The sequence below is a fragment of the Mycteria americana genome, chromosome 3 (assembly GCF_035582795.1).
Source record: "Mycteria americana isolate JAX WOST 10 ecotype Jacksonville Zoo and Gardens chromosome 3, USCA_MyAme_1.0, whole genome shotgun sequence".
Classification (NCBI taxonomy): domain Eukaryota; kingdom Metazoa; phylum Chordata; class Aves; order Ciconiiformes; family Ciconiidae; genus Mycteria; species Mycteria americana.
The window spans coordinates 33,729,777-33,746,271 of NC_134367.1; the positions used below are offsets into that span (position 1 = coordinate 33,729,777).

The 16,495-nt window shown below is 37.4% G+C and overlaps 1 protein-coding gene across 3 annotated transcripts in view; it reads right to left on the reverse strand.

The window, feature by feature from the left end:
- Positions 1 to 16,495, reverse strand: part of COL9A1 (collagen type IX alpha 1 chain) — a 77,557-nt gene that overhangs the window by 23,453 nt on the left and 37,609 nt on the right. For all 3 annotated transcript variants that reach the window (XM_075497297.1, XM_075497299.1, XM_075497298.1), the window contains 11 exons: positions 15,261 to 15,314; positions 13,778 to 13,831; positions 13,029 to 13,082; positions 12,782 to 12,835; positions 12,614 to 12,667; positions 12,335 to 12,388; positions 11,185 to 11,229; positions 10,331 to 10,384; positions 10,172 to 10,225; positions 1,414 to 1,467; positions 582 to 653 (listed from right to left, as the gene is read on the reverse strand). In XM_075497297.1, the coding sequence (XP_075353412.1) occupies positions 582 to 653; positions 1,414 to 1,467; positions 10,172 to 10,225; positions 10,331 to 10,384; positions 11,185 to 11,229; positions 12,335 to 12,388; positions 12,614 to 12,667; positions 12,782 to 12,835; positions 13,029 to 13,082; positions 13,778 to 13,831; positions 15,261 to 15,314 (603 nt within the window). The remainder of the gene's footprint in view (positions 1 to 581; positions 654 to 1,413; positions 1,468 to 10,171; positions 10,226 to 10,330; positions 10,385 to 11,184; positions 11,230 to 12,334; positions 12,389 to 12,613; positions 12,668 to 12,781; positions 12,836 to 13,028; positions 13,083 to 13,777; positions 13,832 to 15,260; positions 15,315 to 16,495) is intronic.

The following is a 16,495-nucleotide window of genomic DNA, read 5'->3' on the forward strand; positions in this document are numbered from 1 at the left end:
CAGTGTTCACTGACATTTATTCAGCAAAGCAAGAGATCTTCTGCAGGTATGTGAGATCCCCAGGGCCCAGTTCTTCCCTCCTAACAAAATACTAGAAGAGGTACTTACATCCTGTAATTGTGCGCGTATGCACGTGTCTCAATAGCTACATCAGCCTGTGCATTTCCATAGCAGGTCCTAAGACGTCTCTAAAAGGCGTTGTATCTACTATAGACCAAGGCTGAAGTTCCAAAGCTCTTTAGTGACCAGAGACCCTGACTTACAATTTCAGATCTGGCTGAGTCAATGCTTTGCAATACGATTTAGGCCTTTACATGCTTCAAACTCCAAAAAAAGGAAATATTTACACCAGTAATCTCATTCCAGTCCCTTGGGTAACACTGTCAAGATTTTTCCTGTATATTTTATGAGCTACACGTATTTAATGGGCACCTAGAGCACCACTTTCAAGCAGTTAACAGATCTACATACAAAACAAGAAACCAGACATTGATTCATGTAAAAACTGCAAACAATGCTCAAATTATTGTATTTACTCCTGATGTCAAACTGCAGTCTGTGTGTATGAATGCATTTCTTACCCGGTCACCCTTACCACCAGGTAGGCCTGGAGGACCTGGCAGTCCAGGAAGTCCAATATCACCCTGGGGACCCTGTGAAAATAAATCAAGGATGTAAACTTACACAATCTCTTTTAGAATGAACAACTAAGGGTCATACCCTGACAAGCAGATGGGGCAGAATCTTATTCCCAGAACAATCCTAACTTGATGAAAGAGGATTATCTGATGAAAATAGAGCTGATACAAAATACAGCCCTTTAAGCAGGGTCTTATTAGGATTTTATTGCTGACAAACACCACAGAAATGGCTTACAGGGCTTTCTACCCTCCAGTCCCTTGACAACAGTCTGATTCTCTTAAAAATACTTACTAAGATCTTGTACTCTGTGATTTGCACATTCCTCTGTAACAGCAGGCTCTTTCAGCCAAAACATCCCCAGCTATGCTTTTGACTGTTACTGTGTAAATACTGCTGGAGCACTGGTAAAAGGTGGCATTCATAATCTGCTCCATTCATTAGTTTCACATAGCTGTTAGCAGAAAGCCAGTCTTTCACTGCTCCTGTTCCCCAAGTACACGCAGCCCACACAAGAGTGTGCAACCCAACTTTGCACATCACAGGATTTATGTTTTCTTAAACAGAAGAAAAAGTCCCACACATCTCCATATACTTTAAAACAGCATTTGCTAATATTAGCACAGTCACAGAGGACTGAAAAAGAAACTCAACAATCACTCATTTCAACATTTTCAGTTCCCTGCATGGATAAATGGGTAAGTGTAGTTCCAGATGATACCATAGCTCCTTGAAAGTAAACATGAACACTGAATATGGAAATAAACTGCTTACCAATTTCCCTGGTAAACCTGGAGGACCCGCAGGACCTGGCTCCCCTCTGCTACCCTTATAGGAAATAGAAGGACATCATTACTTCCTGAAATATTTCCTGTGAACAGGGCATAAAGTATGATTTTTTTTTTCTTAATGTTTAGTGAATTACACTACTTAGCAGTTGGCTTTAATCAAGACTTCTGTTTATTAGTGCAAAAATATCACATGCATTAAAAATAGTGAAACTTCCTGAGAAATGTAAAAAATTTTTAGTTAACAATAGCATACAACATTTAGTTGGCATCAAATGCTTACCTTCAGGCTTTTGCTTAGTTTCATCAACTGAACTCCCCCATGACCACATACTTAAAAGCTGGTGATCGCACATGTACAACGGACAAATGTGAAAAGTGTGTGCAGAATTCATGCTTAACAACCTCATTTAGGTTAAAAAGAAAAGGTTTAGACTGTTATAGGGAAGGATAGCCTTTAAAAGTCCCCATTCATAATAGTGATAAGTATAAATATGCTTTTTACTGGATTTTTACCTTATAACTTCACTTCAGATATGTTTATCCATTCATATCATCATATTCACATTAGTATTATAACTCCATCTCTTAATGCAGTCATTTGAATATATACTCTGGGTAAGCCTGACATTGAGTCAAATTTCCAAAGATTTTAAACAATTTTCGAACTAAAGTACCTTTCTCAAAAGGGTTTTGTCTCTTATGATTAAACCTTTCAGAACAGCTCAATATGTTTTGTACATTTACTCTCACCTGTACAGATACATTCAAACACTGGCCCAACACAAGCCTAAGTCTCACTTGAAACACTTTTCTTACTTCCACTGTGTGAATACATAAGGGGTACTTGCTATAAAAGCATGATATAGCATTTAATACCATAAAATATAAAGAATTGAAGTTATTAGATATGTAAGTAGATAACCCGTTATCTATAACTTAGAAAATTTTGAAACTTAGAAAAGCAGATCTAAGCATTCTAGTACTGTATACAACAGATGATTGTAAATATAGATATTTTCTTCATAATAAGAAAATTATTGTGAAATATTGTGACATACTGAAAACTAAAAGGAGATGGCAGACATGACCTTTTACACCAGATCATAAATGCAATAACAACTTCTCACACAAGCTTAGGAAAACTAACTCTACAATTCAAAAAAATAATTAGGTATCCTGGAGAGATCAGAGAACCAAACATAAACAGACTTTTCCATTCATTTCCTTCAAAATATCCTACGGTGTTAAAATCACTATCCTTTTAAAGCACGTTGTATAATCTTCTAGAAGCTTTCTTATGTTAAAAAAAAAAAAAAAAAGAAAAAGAAAAAAGTCCCCCAAAATCACCTTCATCTTACAATCCAAAAGATGCATTAACCTTTTTGAAAATCTGTTATTTAATCACATAATTCTGTGCTACATCTCTGACCTGGAGTACTACTACATTTCTGATGCAGGACAGAGAAGGATTAAAATTATGATCAGTATTAGAAACTCGTCTCCTCGTATATGTCATAACATTCATGTCTAATTGCTATACAGCTATAAAACAAAAGCAATGTCACCTTCCATAGAGTTAAAATCATATAATAAACCTCTTAAACACATCAAAGGTTCCACTGGTCATACAGAATGCAAGGAAAATCTTCCATTTTATTTTAAATGCAAAAAATTATTTTGTCAAATATACACTACAGGCACTTTTTTCAAACACCAATGCTTTTCTAAGGTGGTAAAAAAGAAGGTTAGTATACAGAAAATTAGAATACAAAAGGATAGTATGTCCCATAAACATTGACATTATGTCTGTAAGGACAGATTACTTCAAACTAAAGGCCACCACTGCAAGATCTGCAGGAGCTGTGTTTTAGCAAGCAAGAGGGGAACTGTAATCCAAAGAACAATCAGGAATCCCGTTGGCCCATGGCATAACTTAAAAGACTGTGAAGCTTCCTCCCAGTTATACCTGACTGAAATGGCCCTGGGATAGGATTTACATTGAGCTAGTTACTCTTGGTTCCCTTCATAGTGGATGAAGAAAAAAAGGCATCTTGAAATGTCTTCATGTAAACATTTAAAACATATCACGAGTCATGTCCTAGAAGCATCTACATTTTCCCCACAGCCTATCAGAGGGGTTTTGTAATAACTGGTTCAGATGTTGACATCTGTACTTGGTCAGATGAAACCTTCCTCTGTGCTCTAAGTTATTCATAGGCAATAATCAGAACAGAAGGCAGTTTGGCCATGTCCTCAGCCTACCTGTCTTACACGGCAGCCTTATACATAACACAGTCCATAGTTGCAGGCCACTCACAAATCAGTGGGCATGCTGCACTGGTTTCAACAAAAAAAAAAAAGGGCCAGAATCTGTATGTTTTATGTGCTTTTGACACACTTCAAAATTTCTACTTTTCCTAGAGGTGGAACACTTGAAAAGGGAAAGTAGCTACTCTAATTTGAGTGAGCTGGGACAGACTGGCTTGCACCCATGCTGGTAAACCTTCCTGGCCTGCAATGAAGGGAGGCAGCATGCAGACTATCACTGCAAATGGCCCCTGAAGTACTCCAAAGCTTGGCCACTGCCTAGAGATTGTTTCAGTCAATAATGTTAGACCGTGTGGACCAAAAGCATGCCCAGGATTGCTCCCATACTTTAACAGTGTAGATAATCGATTTCTGTTAAGTATAATATTGCTTAGCATGTGAGTACTTCTGAGGTTAGGGTTATTCTGCCAAAGGACGGCAAGGCACTTGTGAAATGGTAGGGTGTGAAACGGTAGTACAGCACCGCAATACTGAACAATACCAGGATGCAGCCCTTCCACAGCTGATGTGCTAGACTGCAGTTACAACAAAATCTACCTTCCCTTTGTTCCAAGGCAGAATTCCTGGACCACTCAATACATTTAAATGAAGATTTAATGTCTCTCTCGCAGTTCTGTTAGATCTATATTTAGCCTTCGAATGTAACACACGTAAGGGGACATTACAGGATTTACAGTCAACCTTCCTGTAGGTTGTCTGGGATAGTTTTCATCCTAACTGAAATTTTGAAGACTTGATTCTTTTGTAGAATTCCCACAAGCAGTTACAGAATGCATTCTCATGCTAAAACAGTTTCTTTCACTGGTTTATTGATTTCCTGTTGATCAACTGAGTGGAACAATAATAAGAATGAGAATATTCCCCAGGTAATTTACATATCACTTAGGTGCCCAGATAATCAAAACACTAATTAGAATCTCTTGACAGGTAATTCACAGTGCATACTGTAATAAACTCTCATCTACTTAGGAATTTTGTTTTTATAATAAATGTCATACCAATTTTAGTATATTCAATAGCAGTGCCATAGAGAATTAAATCTGTGCAGAATAAAAAAGTATAAACAAAGTACATTTTGGAATGAACTTTTTTAAACTTAGTATTCCAAAGTCTTTTACAAAATGTAACCCATTTATCAATTATATGCTTGCAAGACTTTAACTTATCAAAATTTTTTTTCATCCAAAATCTCAGAGGAATTACTAATTTCAGTTCAAGGATTTATCCATGGAAGCATCAACAGGACTCGTCCTTTGACCTTCAGTACAGTACTAAAAGCATCCAAAAATATAAACTATTATTTGCTAGAAGAGTAAATATACAGCAAACGTTCTCTGAGATTTTAAATGCACCTTTGCACCTTTCTCTGAGTAATAATTAAATTGTACTGCTCAGGATAATGGTAGGAGATAGGTGTAGCATGAAACGTACCTTCCTCTTAATTGTGTCATGCTTTGGGCGCAAGCAGCAGCCCAATAGCTGCCATTCTCTTCAAGGGTGATACTGTGGCCAAGTATAAAGGAGAGAGACCTTTCATACCGGCTGCATCTATAGCGTTAACTGAAGTGTAGGACAGCTTTAGGACGCTAACTCCATAATAAGTGCGGTTTTTTACCCAGCTTACTGTCTACACTGCTTAGGAGAAGCCAACATGGGGATATCTGCTGACATTCAGAGGTCTAGCATACCCAAAAGTCAAAGAAAGCGGTTGTTGGAGGTGGAGGGGTAAAGAGTGAGGTAGCAGACAGGAATCTGATCATGCAGTTTGGAAAGACAGGGATGGATAGTATGAGAACTGGAGCAGCTTGGATAGTCAGGTTTGGCTGGGATATGTAGTCTGTGAGTGAGAGAGGAGAAAGTGCTACCTGTACAAACCATGCTGCAGAATTGTGCAAGGTCAGAAAATTTAGTCACATCCATCTAGAGGCTTAGGTTTACTAGACAAAACGTGTACCTGGCAGGATGGAAATCCACTTTGCTCTTTTGACTCTGCTACAGACTGTGCAATGCTAACCCCTTTACCTGTATCTTAAATGTAAATTATGACTCACCACTTGTGGAACACCTCTGAAATTTTATGTATAAAACATGCACACTAATACTTAAACATATCACATAAACTGAGGCAAAGGGCATTTCATCCTACCACACTACCAATACCACTACACCAACACCAACTATGGAAAATGGCCCATTATTTCAGTTGGAGTCATGTAAAAAGAATGTGATAGAAAAACTAGATTTTAGTTATAATTGTTAGGGTAACCAAAGATACATTCCAGTGTAGGTAAGACAAAAATATCTTTAAAGACTCAGAAAGTTATTTAGCTGAAAGTAATTTAAGATGCTGAAAAAAGTATTGTCATCTAACTTCAGGTTGTCTGACATTTTAGTACCAAATCCAAGGTACTCTCCAGGCTCCCTCTTTATAATGAACAGAGAGACAAAGGCACCTCCAGAGAGCAAGTCAGCCCAACCAACGAGGGCCCCTCAGAAGTCTCTCAGATGGGGCTATGGTATCAAATCTTAGGCAGCTAGATACTTAACCTCTGTTACTAATACTAGGAAAACATGTATTGCATCCTAAACCCTTAACAACATATATATGCTGGCCTGCATATAAATCAAGTTTGTTCAATTTGCTAGGCAAGTATTGAACTTTAAGTTAAATGCTTACTTAAATGTTCCAAGTTCTCTTTTCACTGTAAACCCACAGGATGGGATACATGTTCTCCAAATGTTAGCAATTTAAAGGTTAAATAGCTGAAGAAAAACAAGGGATGAAAAAAACAGGGGCAGGGGTCACTATTTTCTGCAGACACAATATGAAAAATTAAATCTTACTAAATCTCAGCAAATATGAAAGAAAATGGTTAAGCAGCTTAGGGAGCATGGCTAAATTCCACTGATTAGGAACGACACTCTAATGTTTGAGAATTGCTTCCTTTGGGCCACCTGCCATGATGACTGGCTTAGAAAGGTTTAAATCACAAATTAGTTTGGTAATTACTTGGATTGGCTAGCATAATGTGAAGCAAACATAAGGTTAACCGACAAAACAATTAGAGTGGAATGGAGAATATGTTAGATTTAGAAACAAAAGACAAAATTTCCATGTTGCTCCAGCTGTTTTTCTGTTTTACTGAACAGATGAATAGTAAACTAAATAAACAAAAGTAAAATTTTTTTTTGTCCACTCAGGTGCCAACTTAAGTTTCCTAAGAAAAAGCAATGATAGACTAAAATGGTACTTTTGAAAGTAATTTTCTCCTAGGGAGATTTGCCAGCAGCAAGGTAAGAGTCTCCCAACACATGAGTTTGCCTATTTTTAATTAGAGCTAGCTATCTTGTTTTCAACCATTTAATATCTTCCCTGTGAAACTGTAAATGTTTACAGACTCGCAAAAGGCCAAAATTTTAATCTGCTGCTTAGTAACAATACTGTTCCAACTACATTCCAACAGTTATTTAATAATGAAAATAACATTGAAATAACATGGTTTATGCCAGAGGATGCTACAGGCTATTTGGTAAACAGTATAGAAGTATTAATTTGTCCCACAGAGCCACTGATGATTGCTTAAAGTTGCGATGCTTAAAGATGTTGAAGTTGTGAGAAAATTTCAAAATCTGAAAAAATACAAAAATATTCACAAGAAAAATTCTCTTTAGAGCAATTATAAAAGCTTTTCGCAACTTATTTTCAAAATTTCTAGTTTTACAAGTTTGAAAATCATGGCATGTAGAATTATTTAACTGGCAGATTTTTTTTTCCTGGAAATGTGGAGGCAGAGTCCTAAAAGCTGAGGCTCAAATATATCTACTACATGTACATGATACAGAAGAAAGAGAAAACACTTTTTATTCTGCCCTGAAAATAAATACAAACTCAACTTGGATCAAAGCGCACTGAGGTTCAATAATCCAACCCTGTGTCCTTCCTGAACAAAAAATCCTGATCATTCCAGTTTTTTGTGTAGAAGTAATGTTTTTTCCAGTGTTCCCAAAAAGAAAACATGTGCTGCCTGTACTCTTGAGCAGAAGGAAGATAAACATAGTTATTATTCAAGGCTCCTTATAGCTTTAAAGGAACTACAGATGAGAAGTAGATTACTGTTTAATGTTCTACATGCAAACTTACTTTATTATCAGTAATTTACTTCTTTTCTCCATTTTGCATTGACCAAAAGTTTTTTCTTTCTATGCTTTTGTTCTAATGTTCACTTGTTTTCCAAAATGAGTGCACTTTGTAAAGACAGAGAAAATAAAGGCAAGATATCCAGATGTCTTGCTGGTCTCTAGAGTGATAAACAGGAAAATCATTGTATTTAATCTGCATTAAGTATTTCTGTCCAACTACAGGGTTACTAATAATTAACCTTGCGTGTCAACTCCTGTTCTATGGACTGCTGATTTTGTAAATTCATGTTCACATTGAAAGGATTAAAAGCATAGTTTAGCAGATTACAATGCATTATCAGTGTGGGCAATTACTTTGGTCTGATTCAATTATAATTCTTATTCCTGTTACAGCTATACAAAATACCAGCTCAAGAAGAGCAGGGCTGAAAACTTCTTCTAGTGCACCCAACACTTTTAAACACAAACAACAAAAATAAATGTTTGCAAGCTGGATATATGGGAAGCTGAAGATACCTGTATTCCATCCTAGTAAGTATATGCTCATATAATCCCCTTTTCTATCATTCATAGGCAGCTGTGGACACAGCACTCATACAAAGATTCAGTCTAAAATAAATGTGATCTCATGAATTAATGCATCTAGTACATGAGAATGCAAACCACAGAAGAAAACAAAATCTGTTACTTGGCTGACTGCTGCTGTATGTTTAAGAGTTAATTCAGAGAAGATATTCCTGACCCATGAAATACCTTTACAAATATATCCCTGTCAGTAACTCTCTAAGCCCTGTATGAGGATAACCCTACAACTGCATGAGTAAAACTCTTATGTCACTGTATGATAGCAGAAGCTCAGAAAATTCCAGGAAAGTATCCCTAGGGTATCAGTGGCAAGAGAGAAGCTTGCAAAAGCAATCAGTTACAGAGCCTGGAGCCTTGTCAATGTCGTCAGACTGAATTTTGGTGTATGAAAATTTTCTTCAAATCACTGACTCTCTCATCCCTCACAGAACATCCCTCACATTAACAGCAAAGGGAAATTAGATCAGCCTTATGTAATTTATGTTCAGGCCAATCCAGGCCAGGTCCACTCTAGAAGGAATCGGAAACCTGTACCCAGCAGACTCTTCAGTACCCCAAGCATGCCTCAGGAACAGTCGTCCTTTGTCTTCAACACTGAGCCTTAGCAAATGCCATCCATTCACTTTCCTCAGCACATTTACTTCCTGCAGCGAGCTACCTGCCCAGCAACGATTTCTCCAGTCTTCCGAATCTTTCTAGCGTTAAGGAAAATCTCCAGTGAAAGAAACTACAACATCAGTGTTCCCAAGTAAATGCTATACTTCATATCACTATAGCTACATTCATAATACCAACCAGAAAGGGCCAAGGCACAAGCCCGAGCAGCATCCCACCATCATCCATGATAAATAGTTAGCATGCTTTTGTCTCAGGCAAACTGGAGTTTCCTAGATAATGCCCAAGGACAGTTTTGGGAGCACAGGCAAGAGACTGTTCCAAACATGTAACTTCACTGCACCCAGCCTGCTCTCAGACATGAGGGGGTGTTAAGGGAGTTAAGCAATATGAAGACAAACCACACCATGCCAGTTGACCAAGGGGGCTGAGGACAGTCTCTAGCCATTTTCTTTACTAGGTAGGACAGACAGCTACCTTTCCTTCATACCTTGCCTCAGTGTTCACATTGCATGCATTAGAAATAGGTCCTAGCCAAAAAAATTCATGTTCTGAATACTTAGTCCAAAGTTCAAAACCTTGTAATATACAGCTAAGCCTTATAATATACAGCACAAGCTTCTTTAAGAGGCTGAAACAGTTAAAGAAAAGAGCAAGTGATCTACTGACAGCTAGTGAATTTAAGCTTTTCAATGCCAGTGATGGGAGTTGACTGTTGCAGTGGAAGAACAGGAGTTTGGTTCCAGCTTTTTGTCACAAACCACCCTCATTTCCTCTGTTTGGGCTTTTACTCAGCATATTTAAAAACAAAGACCTGAAGAATATAAACAATGGTTTAAACTTTAATTTACCACCAAAGCCAGAAACAGTCATAGGACACATGCTTCTGGATTTCTCTGTGTGATGATGCACATCCACCTGGTACAGCAGGGGGTTAAAGAACACCTAGTATTTACCTTAAAAATTAGCACTTGTGCTCAATAATATTTTTAACTTATGGTTAGCTTCAGCAACCATAAGTTGAGACACTGCAATATTACATACGCTCAGTTAGAAATTTATTCAATACTTACTGGTGGTCCCCGGGGTCCTGTTGGACCTGCTTCTCCCTCTGGCCCCTGTTCACCCTGTTTTGGGGATAGGAAGAATGCAACAATTTTAAAAAGCGATTTTTTGCACAATGCAAAACTTTTCATTTTTCTAGATCTTTTGAATAAGATTAATGATCTTACCGGTTTACCAGAATTTCCCATCAAACCTGGCACTCCAGGGGGACCTCTATTACCCTGTTGGACAAAAGATGAAAAATATTAGCCAAGCCAATGCCTTACTGTTCCATTTTAAAATAAAAAATAAGGAAATCAATAAGGTCTAAAAAAATCAGCCTGTATTCATTTTTTAACTTCCACCTTTATTTTGGTTTTCATTTAACTTTCACCTAATTCCTTCTATCTAATTTTTCAAGTCAGATTTCAGTTCTCTTGTTCTTCACGTACTGACAAATCCCAAATAGACTTGCTGCTCTCAAATCACAGAAGGATAATATCATTCCATGTAATTTCAGAAGAAATTCACGTCTCAATCCAGTTTTCTTTTTCAATTACTTAAAACTAAACTCAAACATTATTGTCTTAAACATTCCATAGTCTCGATCATACAATACTTTTTTAAACTTAATCGGAATCGATGCTGCAATTTGGTGATATGTAAATAGAGATTACATTCTCTGTGATTCAATCAACTTAGGGCAGCTATAAATATTATTCTTATTACAAGATCCCTCATTTCAAACTGTAGTGAGGTACCCATGTCACATGCCTCCTCTAGCAATGACTTCCACAAATTTAAAAGAAAATGGCCTTTTTTAGGTATTATTTAATGCCTGGAATCATGAAAGCCATATCATGTAGCAAAAGAATCACGAAAAGGCACAGGACTAGAGTTGATAAAAGAATATATTTAATTCTTTCAGCCAAAGGCTTGTCTCTTACCACAACGGAAAGTTAATATAATTTCACTGAATACTTTAGAACTTGATAAGCACAAATACAGTATTATAAGAAAGTCAATGCTCAAGACAATTTACCTTTGGGCCAGGAACACCTTTCACACCTGGAGAGCCTGGTAAACCCTGAAAGAAATAACATTTACAGTGTTTATTTGTTGTTAAGGGGATTGGAAATGGTGTTAAAAAAACAACTTTCTCATGTTAAAGTATTTCTAGTCCTTTTATTTGATACTGAAGCACTTTTATCCAATAACAGACCAAGCCCGAATTCTTTCTATTTACAAAGTAACAGATAAGGAGTATTATTCCTACTTCAGAAATTGGCAAAAGGAGCATGGAAAAGTGAGGAGTTGTGGCTTTTTCTGGCTTAGACTAGAAATAGATTCTCAGTCCCAGTATTCTGAGACTGGAGGTAGAGAGTTTAACAGATACTTTTTGTATACATTCCATCCCCTCCTCACTTCTGTGCAACAGCTCATAGCAAGTATGCTTTTACCAAATTTTCCTCCAAGCTTAAGAGCTCATTTCATATTACAAATTTACTTCCAGTTCTAACACAGCTCCTTCCCTATATCCTCACAGTAGTTACTCCTATAGCATAGTGTTTCAAAGAAGTTTCTATTTAGCTTTTGACAATTGGCACAGTTTTCAAACTGACTGAGTTAATGTGAGAGGATTACCTTCTGAAAGAGTCCATAAAGCACTACTGATCCCCTATAACTTCACCAGAGGGGATACATTAGAAAACTGCCCCCCACAGAAAGAAGTATGAGCATGATGCATTCCAGATGTTCTGAGCCAGCAGAATATCAACAGGAGATGACTGTTCATCTAAGGTATGTTAGACTAGCAGGTCAGCTCTTCCAGCTCACCCTGGGAATAGGTTTGGCCCCAGTCAATACAATGAGACCAGCTCTAGTTGTGGGGTCACACCATAATATCCACAGGGTCTCAGACAGGAGAAACCCTAAAAGAATTGCATATTGGCCACAAACATTTTGTAAGACTGCATTCCTCACTACAGTACCATGAGGAGATTTAGACTTTTGTACAAAAGTTTTGGATACACATAGCAGAATTTCCCCTTGCATTACACATACTCTTCCTGGGCCTTTTGCTTAGGTTTTCACTTAAATTACTCCAGCATCAGCATCAAACTAACCTATATATGGCCTTTCTGTGGTTTGAACTGAGCTTAACTTTCAAAGGTAAAATACCAGATACTTACTGGCAGTCCCTGAAGCCCTGCATCACCTGGAGCTCCGGGTTTTCCTGGTTCACCCTAAAAAACATTTTAAGTTGTAATTTATGCAAACCAAACAAAAGGCAAAATTTTATTTCTGGAACACAGAGCTGGAGTACTTTTGGATCTGTAGGATGGGAAAGTTCATTCAATTACCCTAATAATGTGCACAAAGCCATGGGCAGCAGCACAATAAGAAGCCACAAATGAGTGAACAAATCTAGGGCACTACCAAAGCTCAGATATATGCCAACTGTGCCTTACTTTTGCTCCAGGCATTCCAGGGATCCCTTCCCGGCCATCGACTCCTGGTAAGCCCTTGAAAGAAAAAAAAAGAAAAAAAAAAAAGTATTGTTGGAGAGATTTTGGCCAAGCACTCTGATATACAAACTAGCATGACATGAAGCAAATGAAGAAACAAAATATACGTACAGACTCTCCTTTAGGCCCAGGGAGACCATTTATTCCTCTTGTACCTTGAGGGCCCTAATAATAATAATAATAATAATAATTTTTAAAAAACAAAAATAAACACATTGAAATGACAGATGCAAAGAATGTCAACATATGCTCATTCAGCTATGCATTACTTTGAGAGTACCAATTATGCTGTATGTTTATATGCTATAACTAACCAATGTTTGCAAGTCAACACGAGCTGAAATTTTTCTGTGCTTACCCTTTCTCCCTTCGGACCTGCCTCTCCCAGTGGACCTCTCTGTCCTTGATCCCCCTACAAGAAAAAAAAAAGATTATTTTAGCAATAAAACCGGAATAAACTTACTTGTATTACTAGCTAAAACCTCTAGTAAATCAACAGTACAATTCACACGTGGTTAAAGCAGACATCTTAAACTCATACTATATTTAAAAATGCAGTTTCTTAAAACTGCAGCTGACAGCTACATTTTCAAAAACACAGCTCAAGCCATCCCATAGGAATCCAGGAGTGTTTAAGCAAAGGATGTCACACTCGTTTCTTCAACCCATACAGTTACTGGCTATTCCAAGCATAAATGCCAGCTGGGGGTGCAGGGAGCGGGGAAGAATTTAAAAAAAAAAAAAAAAAAAAAAAAAAGGGCACAAATTCCCCTGTACAGGTTTTGTTCTAATAAATGAATATTATGAATATTTTCCAGTTTAAAACCTGAAAAATTCCAAGCCACCCTAATGCACAGCAGCACTCAGAATGAAGAGGTAACAACAACATACTAAGAGGCTAAAATGTGTTCATCTACCCCATAATTCCTTGGGGACAGTAACAGATTCTGGACTTGACATCACTGTCATATCATTTATTCATCTGTGGGCAATCAATGGAATTGGATTAATCAGAGGCTTTTCTGATTCACAGCCACAAAGTTTCAGGACTTAGTATCTAACTGGGTAGACCCTGGGAAGTATTTGGCTAACACACGCTCTACTTACAGGTGCACCAGGAAGACCTTGGGGACCAGGCTCACCATCAAGTCCACGAGCTCCCTACAAAACAAGTAGATAACACAAGACACTAAAATGACGTGCTGAAATACTAACAACTTATGCTCCCTCCTGGTCTGCTGGGAGCTACAGCTTCTCTACAGCTGAGGTTTTTTTATAGCTCTAACTTTAAAAAAAAAAAAAAAAAAAGAAAACAACCCAAGAATTTTGGCAAACTTTTTTTTTTTTAATCTATCTTGTGTTTTTGTGGAGTTATTTTCCAATATTTTTAAACTATGGAAATATGTCATTCAAAAAATGACATTCATTTCATTCTCCAAAAAATCATACCAGACAGTGAGGAGGTAGACCTTTTCATGCTACTTCAGAAAATGTCTGTGTCGTCCTTAATAATACTATAGCCTTCACTTCATAATAGAATAGCACCAAAATGTGAATAGAAATCATCAAGTGCAGCGCAGCTATTTTTATCACATATGTTTCAAGGAAACAATGCAACTGCTACCCTGAAAGTAATTTTAAATGGAGAGAAAAAAAATGTTTTCAAAAAGATTTACACAGAATAAGGAACTCCTTTGTCAAACAGAGGTAGTAAGTATTACAAATAGACAAAACAGCACAAAAAAGTAGGCAAATTACTATGAAGAATTAGAAGATATAAAGAAGGCCAGAAAAGAAAAGTAAGATAGTAATAGCTTTGCAAATGTGTACGAGAGGTTAGGAAGGATCACTCATGAGAAGATTCATAATCACGACAAATTTGATGTTTTTTCTGAACATAGATGATCACAGTATAAGGTTTCCATGATTTCATTTCTAAAGAAGGAGACAATGGCATGATTGCTACATTCTATTCCTTCCAGAAATGTTTACCATATAGATTTAGCAAGCTCTTAAGAATAGAAATGCAACAGTCTGTTTTGAAGTAACAGTTAGAAACACTTTGATGAACAGCAGGAAAATTACCCAGCAAAGTCAGAGCCCATATAAACAGGAATCGCACTAGAAGCTATTTAAGACACAAAAGATGTAAGAGACAGAAAGAATGGAGAAAGAACAAACTCTCAGTAAAAAAACTCTGACAAGAACTGTGACAGTGGAAGCAAAAGGCTTCAGGAAGACGCAAATCACAGGAGGGACTACTTAATAAATTTTAGCTTTAAATAAAACATGCTATAGTTTAGAGCTGCTATAACTTGCTATCTTGCTAACTCCATACTTGCACACATGCCAAACTACTATAAATCCAAGGATCAGAGGGAAAGGTGTGAAGAGTACATGCAGTTCATTAATCAGAAGGACCAAGCTGCCCTTCTTCCTAGCCAGAAGTACAGCAGCTATGGAAATACAGCTGGCGGGAGTGAGAAAATGCAGGGGAAAAAGGGAGACATTTAAATAAGCTTTAAAAAACATTCAGGGGTGTACATTTTTTTATTCAGGCCATTTTATGGAATGCAAGGTTAATACTCACTTTGGTACCTTTAGGTCCCATTATACCAGTTATACCTCTGATACCTAGGATGCCCTAAAAATGAAAAGTATATTCAAATTATGCTTAAATCTTTTAACGAGAACTGTCCTAGTTTTCAGACAGAAGACTCCAGAGTTCTACATGCTTTCTTTATGCTTATTTTACTACTTTCTTAGTATAAAAGGAAAAATCCAGCTACTTCTGCATCCAAATATTTAATTTATATGGTAATTTGATATTTTACTAATTTAAAGACCTTTTAAAAGAATAACAAAACTATCAGATTGAATACTACAACCTACAATACTACAAATATGCCTTAAGGACTGAAAAAAACTACTGATTTCTCTTCTTGATTACCACAGAGTTGAAGCATTCTCCCTGTGCAGCCTGTGTGAGAGGAACACATGAAGGCCAGATTTGCAAAAGTGCTAAGCTGTCTGAAGTGAGGTATAGGACAGATGCATGAGAAAGGCTCCATCAGACTTTAAAGAACTCTAGAGGTAGACAAAATTGGGCAAGGTTTTTGAGAATACAAGTGCTATGCCCACCACACTTGAGAGGCTGGACTCAGTAGACATCCTAGTGCAGCAGGACGCATCATAACTATCATCACTTCCTTCCAAAATACAGTCTCATAGGAAGTTTGGCTTCAATTTTTTCCTCTTCCTGAGAGATTGAAACGACATGGCATGTATCCTCTCTGCAGACAGACCAACCCCTCAGCCATAACATGTTTGTCCTGCAAGAAGAATGCACTACAACTGTGTTAATGAAACAGCTACAGTCACTTCAATGCAGCATAGGCAAACCTACTCCTTGACCAGATTCTTGATGGGCAGCCCTTTTACTCGCTCCTAATGAAGCTAGATGGAATCTTGCACAGAACATCTAAAGCTTGTCAGCCCAATATGTGAGAAAAAGCGTGATAATGCAACAGTGACTACAGCAGCCCAACAAAGGAGAGACCCACAGTCTGATCCTTGTTTGAAGATCAAAGGTGAAAGTAGGTGCACTGTGGTACCCATTACTTTCTCTCAAAAGCAACACCTGTCCCAGAGATGGCTATCTTATGCAAGTCTTCTTGTCAATGCATTACATAAAAGTGTTAGATTGCAGGTGCTGCTGTGGAGACTGGATTCCTAATCCCTTCTATGGATCTGAGCCTTATATTCGTTTATGTAAGAAACCTAGAAGAAAATACAACAGAGTCTACAGCCTCTCCATCTGTCCCT